At 39.1% G+C, this 14,916-nt stretch overlaps 1 protein-coding gene and 1 long non-coding RNA gene across 15 annotated transcripts in view; one reads left to right on the forward strand and one right to left on the reverse strand.

The window, feature by feature from the left end:
• Nucleotides 1-36: 36 nt before the first annotated feature.
• Nucleotides 37-8,670, reverse strand: DEGS1 (delta 4-desaturase, sphingolipid 1). Of its 2 annotated transcripts, none has more exons than XM_067729662.1 (3): nucleotides 8,457-8,670; nucleotides 3,112-3,854; nucleotides 37-547 (listed from the first exon to the last, which is right to left on the reverse strand). In XM_067729662.1, the coding sequence occupies exons 1-3, from the start codon at nucleotides 8,536-8,538 to the stop codon at nucleotides 401-403; spliced, it is 972 nt and encodes a 323-aa protein (XP_067585763.1). In that variant the 5' UTR covers nucleotides 8,539-8,670; the 3' UTR covers nucleotides 37-400. The 2 variants fall into 2 exon arrangements, with proteins under 2 accessions (XP_067585763.1, XP_067585764.1); XM_067729663.1 differs by lacking the exon at nucleotides 8,457-8,670 and adding an exon at nucleotides 7,794-7,938.
• Nucleotides 8,671-8,734: 64 nt separating this feature from the next.
• LOC137220082 (uncharacterized) overlaps nucleotides 8,735-14,916 on the forward strand; it is a 111,853-nt gene continuing 105,671 nt past the window's right edge. For 3 of the 13 annotated variants that reach the window (XR_010941456.1, XR_010941457.1, XR_010941459.1), the window contains exons 1-2: nucleotides 8,740-8,905; nucleotides 10,389-10,766. This is a non-coding gene — a long non-coding RNA (uncharacterized lncRNA). Of the gene's footprint in view, nucleotides 8,906-10,388; nucleotides 10,767-11,950; nucleotides 12,026-14,916 lie in introns of all 13 variants that reach the window. The other 10 variants (XR_010941454.1, XR_010941458.1, XR_010941453.1 and 7 more) reach the window with 6 other exon arrangements.

A 14,916-nucleotide genomic window follows, 5' to 3' on the forward strand; every position in this document is an offset into this window, starting at 1 on the left:
AAGACAGTAAAATTAAAAAAAATATGATACACACTATTTATTGTGATCAACAGCTCAGTTTATTAGATGTTTTAATAAAGTAAATCCTTATAGTGAAAACAACATACTAGAAATAGCTTTTGAAAAGCTATTTTTTTATGATATGCTTACAAAGTGTCAGACCTAAGTGAAAACATCCACCACGGTGGTAATACAGTGAACAAGTTTCCTGTGAGTAAAGCTGAATGCTGCACAGACAGGCTGACTGTTTACAGCCAGATTAGCTTCTTGATACCATGAAGATCAGACTTCGAATTTGTAGGAGGGCAGCTTCTGAACGTCGCTGGTCTTTTTAGTAAAAATTCCACTTTCTCAGCTTTTCTGGAGTTACAGAGAGGAATTCCTTTGGCCTTAATGACATTTACTCCAGAACCACGCTGCCTTTTTGATGCCTCTTCACCCTCGAATAGGGACTTATTGTATCATCCGTCACAAAATCATACAGTACTTTTATCCAGGAATTGTAGTGGGGGAGGCTCTCATAGTACTCAGCTGCTATCTTCCTCACCTGGAAGGGAAAATACAGCAAGATGAGTGAGTGCTGAGTCCTATTACAGATGACAGATGAACGTCTGACACACACTCAGGAGAAACCATGAGACTTTCTCCCGCCTCCCTCTCAAATAAATAAATAAATAAAAGCAGCAGCTTTGGAAATTCTAAACAAAAAGCAGCTTCCATTTCAGCAGTAACATACACTTGATCCTCTAGAGTTAATGACGCTCCAACAAGCTCTGAGGGACTAAATATACTGGTTTACTTGTAAAAGTTGGCAGCTGGAATCTTTAACAATAAATCCTTGCAATCCAGTCAGCTCGCTGCTTTTTAAGTGTGGTACTGCACGGCCACCACTGTAGGGTTTAAAGGCACCACTTGATCCCCTGCCATTAAGGAACCTACAAATACTGATCAATTATTGTGGCATGCCACTTAGAAATTAATCACTTATCAAGTGTGCAATTCAGCCATCTCAAGTTGAGAATGTCTTTTAAAAAAATTACTGCCAGTGTGATGAGCAAGCAAAACTAGTTACTGCTGAGTAAGAAAAAATTCTGTGGCTTCAACAAAATGTACAAAAACTACCCTAATAAATCCCAAAGGAAAACAAAAACACAGAATCCAAGATGTTGAAGAGAGACAGCACGAAAAACATAGAAAAAATTAAAGAACCTTGTTATTGTGATAAGAATATTCTAAAATTGATTACAGCGATGGTTGTACAACTCTGAACAATCTAAAAACCATTGAATTTTAAATGGATGAATTGTATCTATGAGTTACATCTCAATAAAGCTGTTAAAAGAAACCTTGCTATACATACCTGTTAACTAACCACGTGACAGTTATATGCAACATAACTACTGCAGCACAACAACTGTAGAACAAGATACTCCTTGGTATACACCATAGAAAAAGCCGGAAAAGGAAGACTTAAGAGAACTCTGAGAACGTGTGTTAGTTTAGCTAAGCAACAGGAAAACAGTGTGGAATGGAGTGGGAACTCAATACTCACTGATGAACCATGGGCCTTAGGTCAAGTAATGTTTGAGCTGAACAGTTCAGGGACTGTTCAAGAAAATTACAAGTCAAAGTATGTGGTTTATATTGGAAAAAATTAATTATTTTGCTCCGAAGGTGACTGGCTTTCTCCTTAAACCATAACCTCTTAAAATATAAAAATGTACTGTCCTAGTCAGGGAAGAGGCAAGCAAAGGTGGGCTGCACTTTTCAGGCCACAATGACACAAAGTAGCTGCACTAGCACCACATTACACCGTTTCAAAGCTGTCTTTGGCCAGTTATGTGGTGCTTTCCCCCATTTTATTTTGAAAAATGTAAAACCGACAGAAAAGTTGAAAGAACAGAAAAACCAACACCCATATGCCCTTCACCTAGGTCCACCAATTGACACTATGTCACGGCCACTTTCTCTCTCTCCATATATAGTACACGCCACATACTTTGCTCTTTCTTTGACGAAAGAAAGCTGCAGACATTATATGAAAACTAACCCCGAATACTTCACCCCTAAATATTCTACACATATCTCCTAAGAACGAGGACATTCCCCGACAAGACCATAATACCATTACCGCACCCAAGAAATTTAACAATGACACAGTATTATGTATCACACGGTCCAGATTCAAAATTTCCCCACTAACTCAATGTCCTTTCTAGATCTTTCTTTCCTCAATTGGCAATCCAATCAATAATCAAACGTTGTATTTCATTGTCATGTTGTATACGAGTCTGCAGACAGTCAACATTTAAAAACTGAAGAGGAAATCTATAAAATGTGGTTGGGTGGATATGATAGCATAAAATACCTGGCTATGGTTCCCTTATATCACAGCTAAAAAAAAAAAATCAAAAAAACCTGATATTACACATCATACTACTTCCCCTTTTTAGAATTACGGAAACATTTTTTTGGTAATGGAATTGTAAAAGTTATCCATTCTGAGGATGGCAAGTCTAATAAGAGAACTCATCAGAAATACAACTGAAGTTTGGAGAGGATCATCCTGTTTTGGGAAGGGTGAAAGGATGAGTGTCAATGTGCTGTCTTTCATTTACTCCACAAACGACACACTGAAAGTCTATGTGACAGGAAACAGATGGTCCCTACCTGTGGGAAGTCTGTGGTACTGGAAACTGAAGTTCACTTATTTTGCAGAGCAATTATGTAGGACCTCTGTATTTCACAACAAACCAACACAAACCTTAGCTAAGTGTATTCAGCTTAACAGTGATAACGGTTATGTGAACTTTTGCTCCCTTCACAGAGGGAATTCATTCTCTATTTCTGAATTACTTCACATGTTAGCCAATTTTGCAGATCCCCCAACATTCTAAACCAGACGTGTTACCGCTAGGCTTAGGGATCCAGGACAGTGAACTCTTTGTAAAGTTAGGCTGGCCAACTCAGGACTTGGACTCTTGCTGTTTTCTTTGATGAACAGCCTAGATGGACGAAATATACTAGATTCCATGTTAAATGAGCAAGTCAAAAGTAATTTTGATCATATAACCATCAGAAATTAGAACATGTATCAAATCCTTTACTTACCAGGGGAAGGCTTTTTCCAGGAATGTTGGGGAAGTCATGGTGTTCATTATGGTAACCCACATTGAAGGTGAGTAAATTCAGAGGCCCATAGTATGAGTAAGTTTCATGTCCTTTTAAGAACATGTAATGTTCAGCTATAAAATGTCCAGAGATTGGGTGCAAACCTAGGCCAAGTAAGGTTGCCGCCAACATGTAGACTAAAGATTTAATTCCCAAAACGTAGTAAATCGCAACGTCAAAAGTGATCTGGATCACAGTATTGATGATTTCCAGATAAGAAATTGGTTTGGGGTTGATGAACAGAGGCCGAAAAGCATAAAAGAGAGGTTGAAGAATAACCCAGATAAACTTTCTGAAAGTGGTACAGAAGAACCAGCCTTCAAAATCAGTTGGAATATCCACATCGACGCCATCACCACCGAGGTATCGATGATGATCCATGTGATACCTCTTAAAGGAAATTGAATATGGAACACCAATAGGGAGATTAGCAAATATTCCAAACCAACGATTCCTCATAGGTTTGCATTGGCCAAAGGCACTGTTGTGGGAAACTTCATGAATAGCCAGAGTCGTTGAATGATTAATGCAGCTGCCAAAGGCATACGCCCAAAATAGGACCCATTTCCAGTCCAAGTCCTTCACTAAGTAAAATGCAACAAACTGAGTGAGAACCATCAAAATTACAATCCATATCAAGTTGGAATCAGGTTTCATTAAGGATTTTATCTCTGGATACTTTGCTGTAAGGGAAAAACAAACAAAAACTCAGAGACTGAGAAAAGTGCACAATAGTTCTGCAATTATAATTAAACTAACATCAATTACATTAACACATGGATTAATTTTTTTCTTTTTCCAAGTCATTATATGCCCTCTATTAGAGACTTTATCAAATATTTGTCTACTACAGGGAAGGAGTGTATTCAACAGTAAAATTACTAAATACTATGTCACAACAAATTGAGAATTTATGCGGAAAAAAATAAGGCTCAAAATCTAGACTCTCCACAATAACAGAAAGATAGTCACAAATGAGTAAAGATTTCATGTTATCTAGTTGCCTTTTCACTCCTAACAATTTTTTGTATATTAAATTTATAAGTTTTACAAAGTGGTAATCATAATCTGATAAACCTATGTGTCTGGCAGATTACAGACTATTACAATATGCTTTTATGTAATATATATACAATATACTATATATGCAATATACTTATATATAATATATACATATTATATACACTATATTATATACTTAGATTTCATAATTTCCTTTTTAATGACTAAATCACTTCTAGTTGCCAGTTGTAACTTCTAACCATTTTCCTATTTTTAGACATTTAGATATGTAAATTTTTGCCAATGTAGACTTTTTCTAGTCACCTGGAAATTAGGGTAATTTCCAAAGAACTCTATGGATTCACAACACCACGCCCCCTTCTTTCTTTCTTTTTGCGTTAGAACTGAACAATACTAATCTGTGTTAGATTATTTGTTGAATTCACATGCAAATATCCAAGTATTATGGGAAGGGCCAGTAATAAAAATCTCTGCATTTCAGGCAAGTGTTCCTACAGGCAAATGCAGATTCTTCTCTGTATCCCGGCACTCCAGAGATGGAAGCCTAGATATAATGAACATCTTTTGTTTTGTGTGTTGTCAAGTATGTTTGACCCAGGACAGCAAAAGGAAGAAGGACCTTTTTCTTGGGACAGGTCTTTCAGAGTGTTCTTGAAAAGATTCAGAAAAAAGAAGAGCAGCTTCACCCTCTTTTCCCTAAAGGTGAAATGAAGAATTCAATAAAAGCTTAAAATGCAAGACAGGAAGTTATTTAAGTCTAGTTTTAGATATAAGAAATAAAGGTAGTGTTAATTCGAGGTAATTATTCTTGTTTCTTTCCTTTCCCCTCTTCTGTCTCCACTCCCTAACCTCTCATCTTTGTTGGTATTAGTTCATTTCATCAATGTTAACAATTTTGTAGGCAATAGGCCAAAAAAAATAATCCTTTTGAGGGTTACTTTTTGATTATTGATTACTCAATAGGTTTGCGTCTAAAACTAACTACCCTGGGATAAATGAAAAACTCAAATAAGTCATTCATTAAAATATGGGCATTTTGAGCAGTCCTCCAAACAAGTGTTTAATTCATTGGTGGATAAGTAATAAATCTTTTGTATTAAAATGTGTTATTTCTGTTTAGAACTCCAGCATTTTTACCTTACATAAAACTAGATTAAACTGACACATCTGACAAGGGATAGAAGATAACACACACTTCATAGTTACACTAAAATCATGAAACAAAGATGGCACATTTTTCTCAGACAAATCAACTTCCTCCAAGTAATTCTGTACCAAATTTTTGCAAAGCTGTAATAGTATATAAAAATCAATACTAGCATGCCAATATAATTAAATGGGGGGAAAGAATAGTCTTTTCAACAAATGGTGCTGGAAAAACTGGTCATCCATGTGCAGAAGAATAAAACTGGACCTCTCTCTTACACCAAACACGAAACTTACAAAAAGGATCTGAGTACTGATACATGCTACAACATGGGTGAACCTTGAAAACATTATGCAAAGTGAAAGAAGTCAGTCACAAAAGACCAAATATTTTATGATTTCATTCATAAGAAACATCCAGAATAAGCAAATCTATAAAAACAGAAAGATTAGTGGTTGCCCAGGACTGGAAGATATGGAGACTGCTTATGAGTATAGGGTTTCTTTTTAGGGTGACTAAAACTTTATAAAATTAGATTGTAGTGATAGTTTAAAACTCTGTGAATACACTATAAAAACTCACTGAATCGTACACTTTAAATGGGTGAACTTTCAGGACTTCCCTGGCGGTCCAGTGGTTAAGACTGAGCTTCCAGTGCAGGGGGAACGGGTTTGATCCCTAGTTGGGGAATTAAGATCCCACATGCCCTGCGGCATGGCCAAAAAAAAAAAAAAGGATGAACTTTATAGTTTGTGAATTATATTTTAATAAGGCTGTTAAAAAAAATGCTGTTTCACTGTGGAAGTACAGCAGTAAAAGGAGCATTTCTTGTGATTATCTGACCCACTAATAATGGTCTAGTTCCTAGCCTTCATTAATTTCGTACATAAATTTTGTAAATTTAGCATACAGATGGTGGTTGTTAAACAACATATCCATGTTCTCTGGTGTCTCTCTCTCCCCCAAAACCTGATACATTTGAGAAATATCTCACCATTTAAGTATAATTTAAACAAGTCTCCAGATTTTTATCTTTCCTGAGGGTATTCCATCTCCACCCCTGAGATGGAACACTGAGCAGTATTTATTTACACCTGCAGGGAAAATGATGTTTTCATTGAGAAATATGTAGTCCTTCTACTTTCCAAGTGAAACGGTCCAGTGATGATAAGTTTGTGGAAAAAATGTTCAGTGTTGAGATAAGCATGAACAAGCACCTTTTGACTTCCTTGATTTTCTGAATTTTAAATAGATAGCTAAGTTCCAGTATTCAGGAGTTGGTTTTTATAGCGTGGATACCAGATTATTCTTATGTAATGTATTGATCAGGCATAGATAAAATGTACCATATGCTATCTCCTATGTGTGATTTACACATTTTGATTAAAAATAAAAAGGAAAGCATCCACGAACCAAACTCTCTTAAAAGTATACCCTTAATAGCAACTATAAAGGTTCAAGCTCCCAACTTACTGATTCAATTTTAACAAATCCATTTCAAAGGGATCTACTAACTCTTTTTTTTTTAACAATTTATAAAGTTCTATTACAGTGTAAAATAGTCCCTAGTGTCAGAAGGATATGGATTTAAATCTAGATTCCTCCATTTACTAGATCTGTGACCACATGCTACCAAACTCTGGTTCCGCTGTTTGCGGGACTCAAGAGACAAGTATTGGCTGGAAAGGAAAGGTTGCTTTATTCAGGAGGCAGGCAACCTGGAGAAGGTGAACTCTAGTCCAAGAGACAACTCTGAAGGGTCTGCTCGACCATGAAAGTTTTTAAAGGGTTAACTCCTTTCTTTTTGTGAAAACATGAAATTTCTAACTTACCCAACAAAAATCAGGGGCTTGATTTTTCTTTTCATTGCACAAATGGATGCAGAGAAAAAAAACTAGGGGAATACTGTGTATGAGAAAGAATTCCTCCTATTCAATTTACCACCCACTAGTTTCCAGATCTTTGAAACAACAGCAAAGAGGTTAAAAGCAATGCTTTGAAGGTAATCTAACCCAGATCAGAATTCCCCTCTAACGTTTACTTATTCACTCTTACTTCATCTTTAAAACAGGAATAACACCTACCTAATTACTGGCAGGATTAAATTGTGTAATGTTTGTAAAGCACTCAACACAATGCCTAGCTTACCATTAAGAGTACCCTGGGAGAAATGAGAGAATTCTCTATATAATGTAGAAGCTGCAAATAGCTGAGCGCCTTACACCTCTAGAGAGTTGAATAAGGCCTAGTTAACCTGGTGTAAAGGCCCTAAACTAGCAGTCAGGGGACCAGAAGGCTAATCTTGGCAAGTCTTCCATACTTCAGCCTTTTCGTCCACAAAACTGGGATGGATGAAAAATATATATGAATCTGCCCTTCTTGCATGAGCCTCCTTGAGAGGATCAATGAGAACACCGTGACCGCAGCAGGATCCGGACCCTGGAACGCTTACCTTTCCGGCCCGAGAAGCCCCTGCGGTCAAACGGGTCGGGTACCACGAGTTCCCTCCCCGGCCCAAGGCGGCAGCCGCCGGCGGCAGGATGACCGGCTGGCGCTGACCAACGTCAGCGCGCCCCGCGCGTGGGCCGCCAGATGCTCCAGGACCACGCCCTGCCGCGCACACGCTCGCAGCCTGGCTCTGCCGGGGCCGGCTACAGGGAGAGGGAGAGGAGGAGGAGGGGAGAGGAGGAGGAGGGGAGAGGAGGAGGAGGGGGGGAGGGGGAGGACGGAGACGGGGAGGAAACGGTGCCGACCGGCGGCACGAGAATTTCCAAGCGAGAGGATCTACCCAAGGGTGGCCTAGTCGCGGGGACTCGGCTCTGAGCAAACCCAGGCCTCGACCGCACGCCCGCGCTTGGGGGCGCGCCTGCGCCTCCCAGCCGAAAGGCCGGGGCTACGCGGTGGGACGGGGGAGCGCGGGGATCCCTCCCTCCCTCCCGCTCCGGCCCAGCGCCTCCCCCGGCTTTTCCCGCGAGGCCAGGCGGCCGGGGCGGCGGGACGCGGCAGGGAGTCGACTCTTAACCGGCCTCGGGCGCGCAAGGGCCGCGCGAGGAGGGCGCGTCCCGGTAGCGGGAGGCCGCGCACGCACATAACGGGGCGCGGGCTCGGACCTCACCCAGGATCTCCTGGCGCCGAGTGGCGTGGGGCTGGTCGGTGTAGACCCACTCGAAGTCTTCCCGAGAAACGCGGTTCCCCATGGCGGCGGCGGCTTGCGGGCCAGCTGCCGGCTCTCGCTCCTGGCCGGGATCCTCCGAAGCTGAGGCGGAGATGAAAGCGAAGGCGGCGGCTCCGCGACTAATGTCAGCTGGCTGCTGCGGAGCCGGAGAGCAGTCGCCGAGCGGGGCGGAGCCTCGAGGCCCCGCCCCTCCGGCCCCAACTACCACCACGCCCGCCCCGGAGCGTGGCAGGCCGGGCGGAGGCCCCAGCGGTGGACGGGATTCCGCGGCTCACTGGCTGGGGGTTCTGAGATTCTGTGACTCGGCGACCGGCTGAGACCGAGTTCCTGCAAGTCCCGGCTCCTTGCGGCCTGTCCTGCGCGGTGCCGGTGCCCAAGGCCGGAAAAAGGTGAAAAAGGAAAGAAAGGTCTCGAGTTAAATAAGACTGCTTTTTAGCGCCTCGGGGGAAGGCCGGAGCTCGATCACGAGGATCCTTGGTCATAAATGGCGACTCGCCCAAATGTTGTTTGATTTTGAAAAGCAGCTTATTCACTGAGCCGTTTTTGGCTGCCTCCTGGAAGTAATACCTCAGGAAAAAATGCGGAGCTTGTGGTGATTAAGAGCTAATTAAGAAAAAGGAAATCACTGTTGTTGAGAGTGAAAAATGATGAGGAATTTGTTGTTTTCCCTGAATTATTCTTGTGTGACTATTTCTCTTACAAGGTGATTGCTCAGCCATACATCTGTCACAGAAGTCGTTTGAACCACCACCTCCTTCTGAAAGAGAGGACATTTTGTTTCAAAATTAATTACCACTTTTCCATTAAAAAAGAAACTTTGACTAAGATTACAAAAAGGAAGATAACCAACAGGGTGTTCTTATAATAAAAGAACACCACACACACACACACACACACACACACACACACAATCACAACGAAATCTGATCAAACCCCTAAATCCAACTACTAATGTATAGAAAATAGAACAGAGGAGCATGTTAAACTACACCATAGAGATAGAATCAGCAAGATCTTGACTGGGAAACTCTACAGGACAACATCCTGGGTACTTTAATAAATAAAACGCAAGGGAAACAAAAGAGGGAAAACCTACAGATTAAAAGGGGCTTTAAAAACATCAATCGACTGCAACGTATTGCTCTTATTTAGATTGTAATTCAAATTGTCAAAAGCTTTTAAAATTGACATGAGATCATTTAACTCAGATATCGATTAGATGTGTGATGATATTGAGAAATTATTGTTAATTTAAGTGTGATAATAGTGTTATGATTACAGTTGTTTTTGTTTTTGTTTTTTTTTGAAGTCCATATCTATTAGCGTTTCATACCAGGGGAAAAAAAAAAAACCTCAGACAAACTAAAACAAACACATAATGGCACATGCGATTAACCTTACTATGCTATGCCACACTAAAAAAAAAAAAATGAGTAAGGTCTTTATGTCTTAATAGATCTCCAAAACGTACTGTTAAATGCAAAACACTGGGTATGGGCTGGGGCGTGGAGTATATTTCATACACAATACATATATAATATGTGTTTCCTTGGATATGGTTTAGAAAGACAATATAGGTTTAGAAAGACAACCAAGAAATGATTATTATTGTAAGAGAGTAAGTGGGAATCTAGGGGAAAGGGTTGGGAGGGAATGTTTTCACTTAATCCTTTTCACCTTTTACATTTGAATTGAATGTGGATTTTGACATTCTAAAGAAAAGGAAAAGAATTCGGCTACAGGATTTTTGTGGGGATTAACAAGTATTTTCATTACACATAGGCATGTTTCTTTAGTGTGGACTTTTTTTAGCGTGGACTTTTAAAAGTTTTTAATGTGTTATCTTTCATATCTTTTCCTTACTCCTGCCAGGTAGTTTATCTTGAAGCAATCATACCAGTTATTCTAGAAAGGCACTATCCAGTCTGCTGTTAAAACCTGTGGGTGAGGACTTCCTGGTGGCGCAGTGGTTAAGAATCCGCCTACCAGTGCAGGGGACACGGGTTCGAGCCCTGGTCCGTGAAGATCCCATATGCCAAGGAGCAACTAGGCCCGTGTGCCACAACTACTGAGCCTGAGCTCTAGAGCCCACGTGCCACAACTACTGAAGCCCGCGCGCCTAGAGCCCGTGCTCTGCAAAAAGAGAAGCCACAGCAATGAGAAGCCTGCACACCGCAACAAAGTGTAGCCTCCGCTCACCGCAGCTAGAGAAAGCCCACGTGCAGCAACGAAGACCCAACACAGCCAAAAGTAAGTAAATTAAAAAAAAAAAAAAAAGCTGTGGGAGAATCCCAGTAGTTCCTGGTGATATTGGGAAATATCAGACAATGTAGTTTTCAGAAGAGGGCAGCCATACTTTTGAAATCAAGGTGTTCTTCCATGTGGATTTTTCATTTTCCATTTTTTAAAATTTTTGAATGAGCAGTTCATTTTTTAAAAATTGAGGTATAATTGATTTGCAATATTGTTTCAGGTATACAGCAAAATAATTCAGTTATATATATAAATATATTTTCAGATTATTTTCCATTATAGATTATTACAAGATATTGAATATAGTTCCCTGTGTAAATTCTTGTTGCTTATCTATTTTATATATAGTCGTATCTGTTAATCCCATACTCCAAATTTATCCTCCCTGTCTCCTTCCCCTTTGGTAACCATAAGTTTATTTTCTATGTCTTTGAGTCTGTTTCTGTTTTATTAATAGATTCATTTGTATTATGTTTTAGATTCCACATATAAGTGATATCATATAATATTTGTCTTTCTCTTTCTGACTTCAGTTAGTATGATAATCTCTAGGTCCATTGATGTTGCAGCAAATGGCAATATTTCATTCTTTTTTATGGCTGAGTAATATTCCATTGCATATATATACTACATCTTGTTTATCCATTTATCTGTTGATGGATACTTAGGTTGCTTCCACGTCTTGGCTATTATAAACAGTGCTGCTGTGAACATTGGGGTACATGTATCTTTTTTTTTCCCTCTTAACTTCAAATATATCATTTATTTGTCTTTTTGTTTGTTTATTTGAGTTCTAATGAACAAGAAACTTTGGGAAGGAAAAGCAAATAACATTCTTACCTGAGTAATCAGATCATAGTATTCATGGTTAATTAAATTATACTTAATACTCTTGGAGGTTACAAACCCTTAGAAAATATTATGAAAACTATCTTCTTTCCAGAGAAACACACATACACAAAATGTAGTATACAATTTTGGGGAGCAGGTAGTATTTACATACTTTTTGAAGCCCATCACAACTTAGTTTTCTGAGTTCAGGTTAGGAACTCCTGGTTAAATAATCTTTAAGATCCTTTCCGGTTGTGTTCTCCTAAGATAAGACAAGTGCCAGTCTTGTATCCTTACCTGTACATGGCACCAATCGCTTCGTCTTTGTCTTCCCAACAAATTCTATACAGAAAGAAAAAAAATTGAACGGCAAGTCTTCTTGTCTATTTCACACTTGGGAAACTTGGATCTGCAGCTCTACCTTGGTGAGGTCCAACTATTTGGATCAACTTTTGATTATTTTATTTTTTAATTAATTTTTATTGGAGTATAGTTGCTTTACAATGTTGTATTAGTTTCTGCTGCCCAGCAAAATGAGTCAGCCGTACACATACATATATCCCTTCCCTTTTGGACTTTCTTCCCATTCAGATCACCACAGTGCATTAAGTTCCCTGTGCTATATGGTATATTCTCATTAGCTATTTATTTTATACATAGTATCAATAGTGTATATGTGTCAATCCCAATCTCCCAATTCCTCCCACCCCACTTCCCCCTTGGTATCCATAGATTTGTTCTCTATTTCTGCTTTGCAAATAGGATCATCCATACCATTTTTCTAGATTCCACATATATGTGTTAATATACAATATTTGTTTTTCTCTCTCTGACTTACTTCACTCTGTATGACAGTCTCTAGGTCCATCCACATCTCTACAAATGACCCAATTTCATTCCTTTTTATGGCTGAGTAATATTCCATTGTATATATGTACCACATTTTGTTTATTCATTTATCTGTTGTTGGATACTTAACTTACTTCCATTTCTTGGCTATTATAAATAGTGCTGCTGTGAACATTGCGGTATATATATATCTTTTTGAATTAGAGCTTTCATCTTTTCTGGATATGTGCCCAATAGTGGGACTGCTGGGTCGTATGGTAGTTCTATTTGTAGTTTTTTAAGGAACCTCCATACTGTTTTCCATAGTGGCTGTATCAATTTACATTCCCACCAACAGTGTAGGAGGGTTCCCTTTTCTCTACACTGTCTCCAGCATTTATTATTTGTAGACTTTTTGATGATAGCCATTCTGACTGGTGTGAAGTGATTCCTCATTGTAGTTTTGATTTGCACTTCTCTAATAATTAGCAACATTGAGCATTTTTTCATGTGCCTGTTGGCCATCTGTATGTCTTCTCTGGAGAAATGTCTATTTAGGTCTTCTGCCTATTTTTTGATTGGGTTGTTTGCTTTTTTTGATATTGAGTTGTATGAGCTGTATGTCTATTTTGGAAATTAACCCCTTGTCGGTCGTATCATTTGCAAATATTTTCTCCCATTCCGTAGGTTGTCTTTTTGTTTTATTGATGATTTCCTTTGCTGTACAAAAGCTTTTTAAGTTTGATTAGGTCCCATTTGTTTATTTTTGCTTCTTTTTAAATTTGCCTTGGGAGACAATTTAAGAAAATATTGCTATGATCTATGTCAGAGAATGTTTTGCCTATGTTCTCTTCTGGGAGTTTTATGGTCTTCTATTTAGGTCTTGTCTTATATTTAGATCTTTAAACTATTTTGAGTTTATTTTTGTATATGGTGTGAGGGAATGTTCTAATTTCAGCAGTTCATTTGCTGAAGCCTGAAAGATACATTTATGATAACATAAAAAAAGTACCTAGAAACAAATCTAACAAAAGATGTGTAAGATCTTCAAAAGAAAATAATAACACTTTATTGAAAGACATAAAAGACTTAAATAAATTGTGAAATAGACCATGTCTATGGATTGAAAGACTAAATACCACAAAGGTGTCAATTCTCCCCACTCTTACAATTCATCTACAAATTTAATATATTTTAATAAAAATTCAAATGGGTTTTGGTGGAACTTGATAAGCTGATTTTAAATTTATATTGAAGAGTAAAAGGGTCAAGAATAGCCAAGGCATATCAATAAAAGAACAAGGTAAGTGGACTTAGTTCACCAGATAAAAAAATTCTTATAGGGCTTCCCTGGTGGCACAGTGGTTGAGAGTCCGCCTGCCGATGCAGGGGACGCGGGTTCGTGCCCTGGCCTGGGAAGATCCCACATGCTGCGGAGCGGCTGGGCCCGTGAGCCATGGCCGCTGAGCCTGCGCGTCCGGAGCCTGTGCTCCGCAATGGGAGAGGCCACAACAGTGAGAGGCCCGCGTACTATAAAAATAAATAAATTAATAAATAAAGATAGCATATTAATAATACAGTGTAGTATAATATAGATAGCATAGTATTAATTCAGGGATAAATAATATAATAATGAGACAGAATAGAGGGTGCAGAAATAAATCCTATCAGTATATAGAAATATAAGATCAGTGAGGAAAAGGGAAGATTTTCAATAAAAATGGTGCTGGGATAATTGGTTATCAATATGAGAAAACATGAGATTGAAGCCACCTCATATTTTACACTAAAATTAGTTCAACGCATCTTATAGACTTAAATGTGGAAGGTTAAACGAAGAAGATTTTGAATTAGGAAGAAAATATTATTTAGGGAAGTTTAGAAAAGTGATTTCTTAAAAGAAGACACAAAAGGCACAAACGATCAAGAAAACATATTTTGAAAGTAGACTACTTCATTAACTGTAGAAACTGTTCATCAAAAGTCATCATAAAGAGTGAAAAGACAGGATTTCCCTGGTGGTGCAGTGGTTAAGAATCAGCCTGTCAATGCAGGGGACACGGCTTCAATCCCTGGTCCGGGAAGATCCCATATGTTGCGGAGCAACTAAACCTGTGCGCCACGAATACTGAGCCTGCACTCTAGAGTCCGTGAGCCACACTGCTGAGCCCACGTGCCACAACTACTGAAGCTGTGTGCACTAGAGCCCGTGCTCCACAACAAGAGAAGCCACTGCAATGAGAAGCCCACGCACCACAATGAAGAGCAGCCCCTGTTCACCACAACTAAAAAAAGCCCAGGCGCAGCAACGAAGACCCAACACAGGCAAAAAAAAAAGAGTGAAAAGACAAACTATAAACAGAGAGAAGAGTTTGTATGTATAAATACATACATTTATTGATTGTATGTTTTTCCAACACATACAATCAATAAATGACAAGTATTCAAAATATATAAAGAACTCTTAAGAATTAAAAAGAAAAGGAGG

Source organism: Pseudorca crassidens, chromosome 2 (genome assembly GCF_039906515.1).
Source record: "Pseudorca crassidens isolate mPseCra1 chromosome 2, mPseCra1.hap1, whole genome shotgun sequence".
Classification (NCBI taxonomy): domain Eukaryota; kingdom Metazoa; phylum Chordata; class Mammalia; order Artiodactyla; family Delphinidae; genus Pseudorca; species Pseudorca crassidens.

Bases quoted from the DNA above. Each gene is read 5' to 3' on its own strand.
- DEGS1 (XM_067729662.1), bottom strand. From the start codon at position 8,538: ATGGGGAACCGCGTTTCTCGGGAAGACTTCGAGTGGGTCTACACCGAC. The intron at 3,855-8,456 runs GTGAGGTCCGAG...TTTCCCTTACAG, and splicing joins TCGGCGCCAGGAGATCCTGG to CAAAGTATCCAGAGATAAAA. The intron at 548-3,111 runs GTAAGTAAAGGA...TTTCCCTTCCAG, and splicing joins CTGGAAAAAGCCTTCCCCTG to GTGAGGAAGATAGCAGCTGA.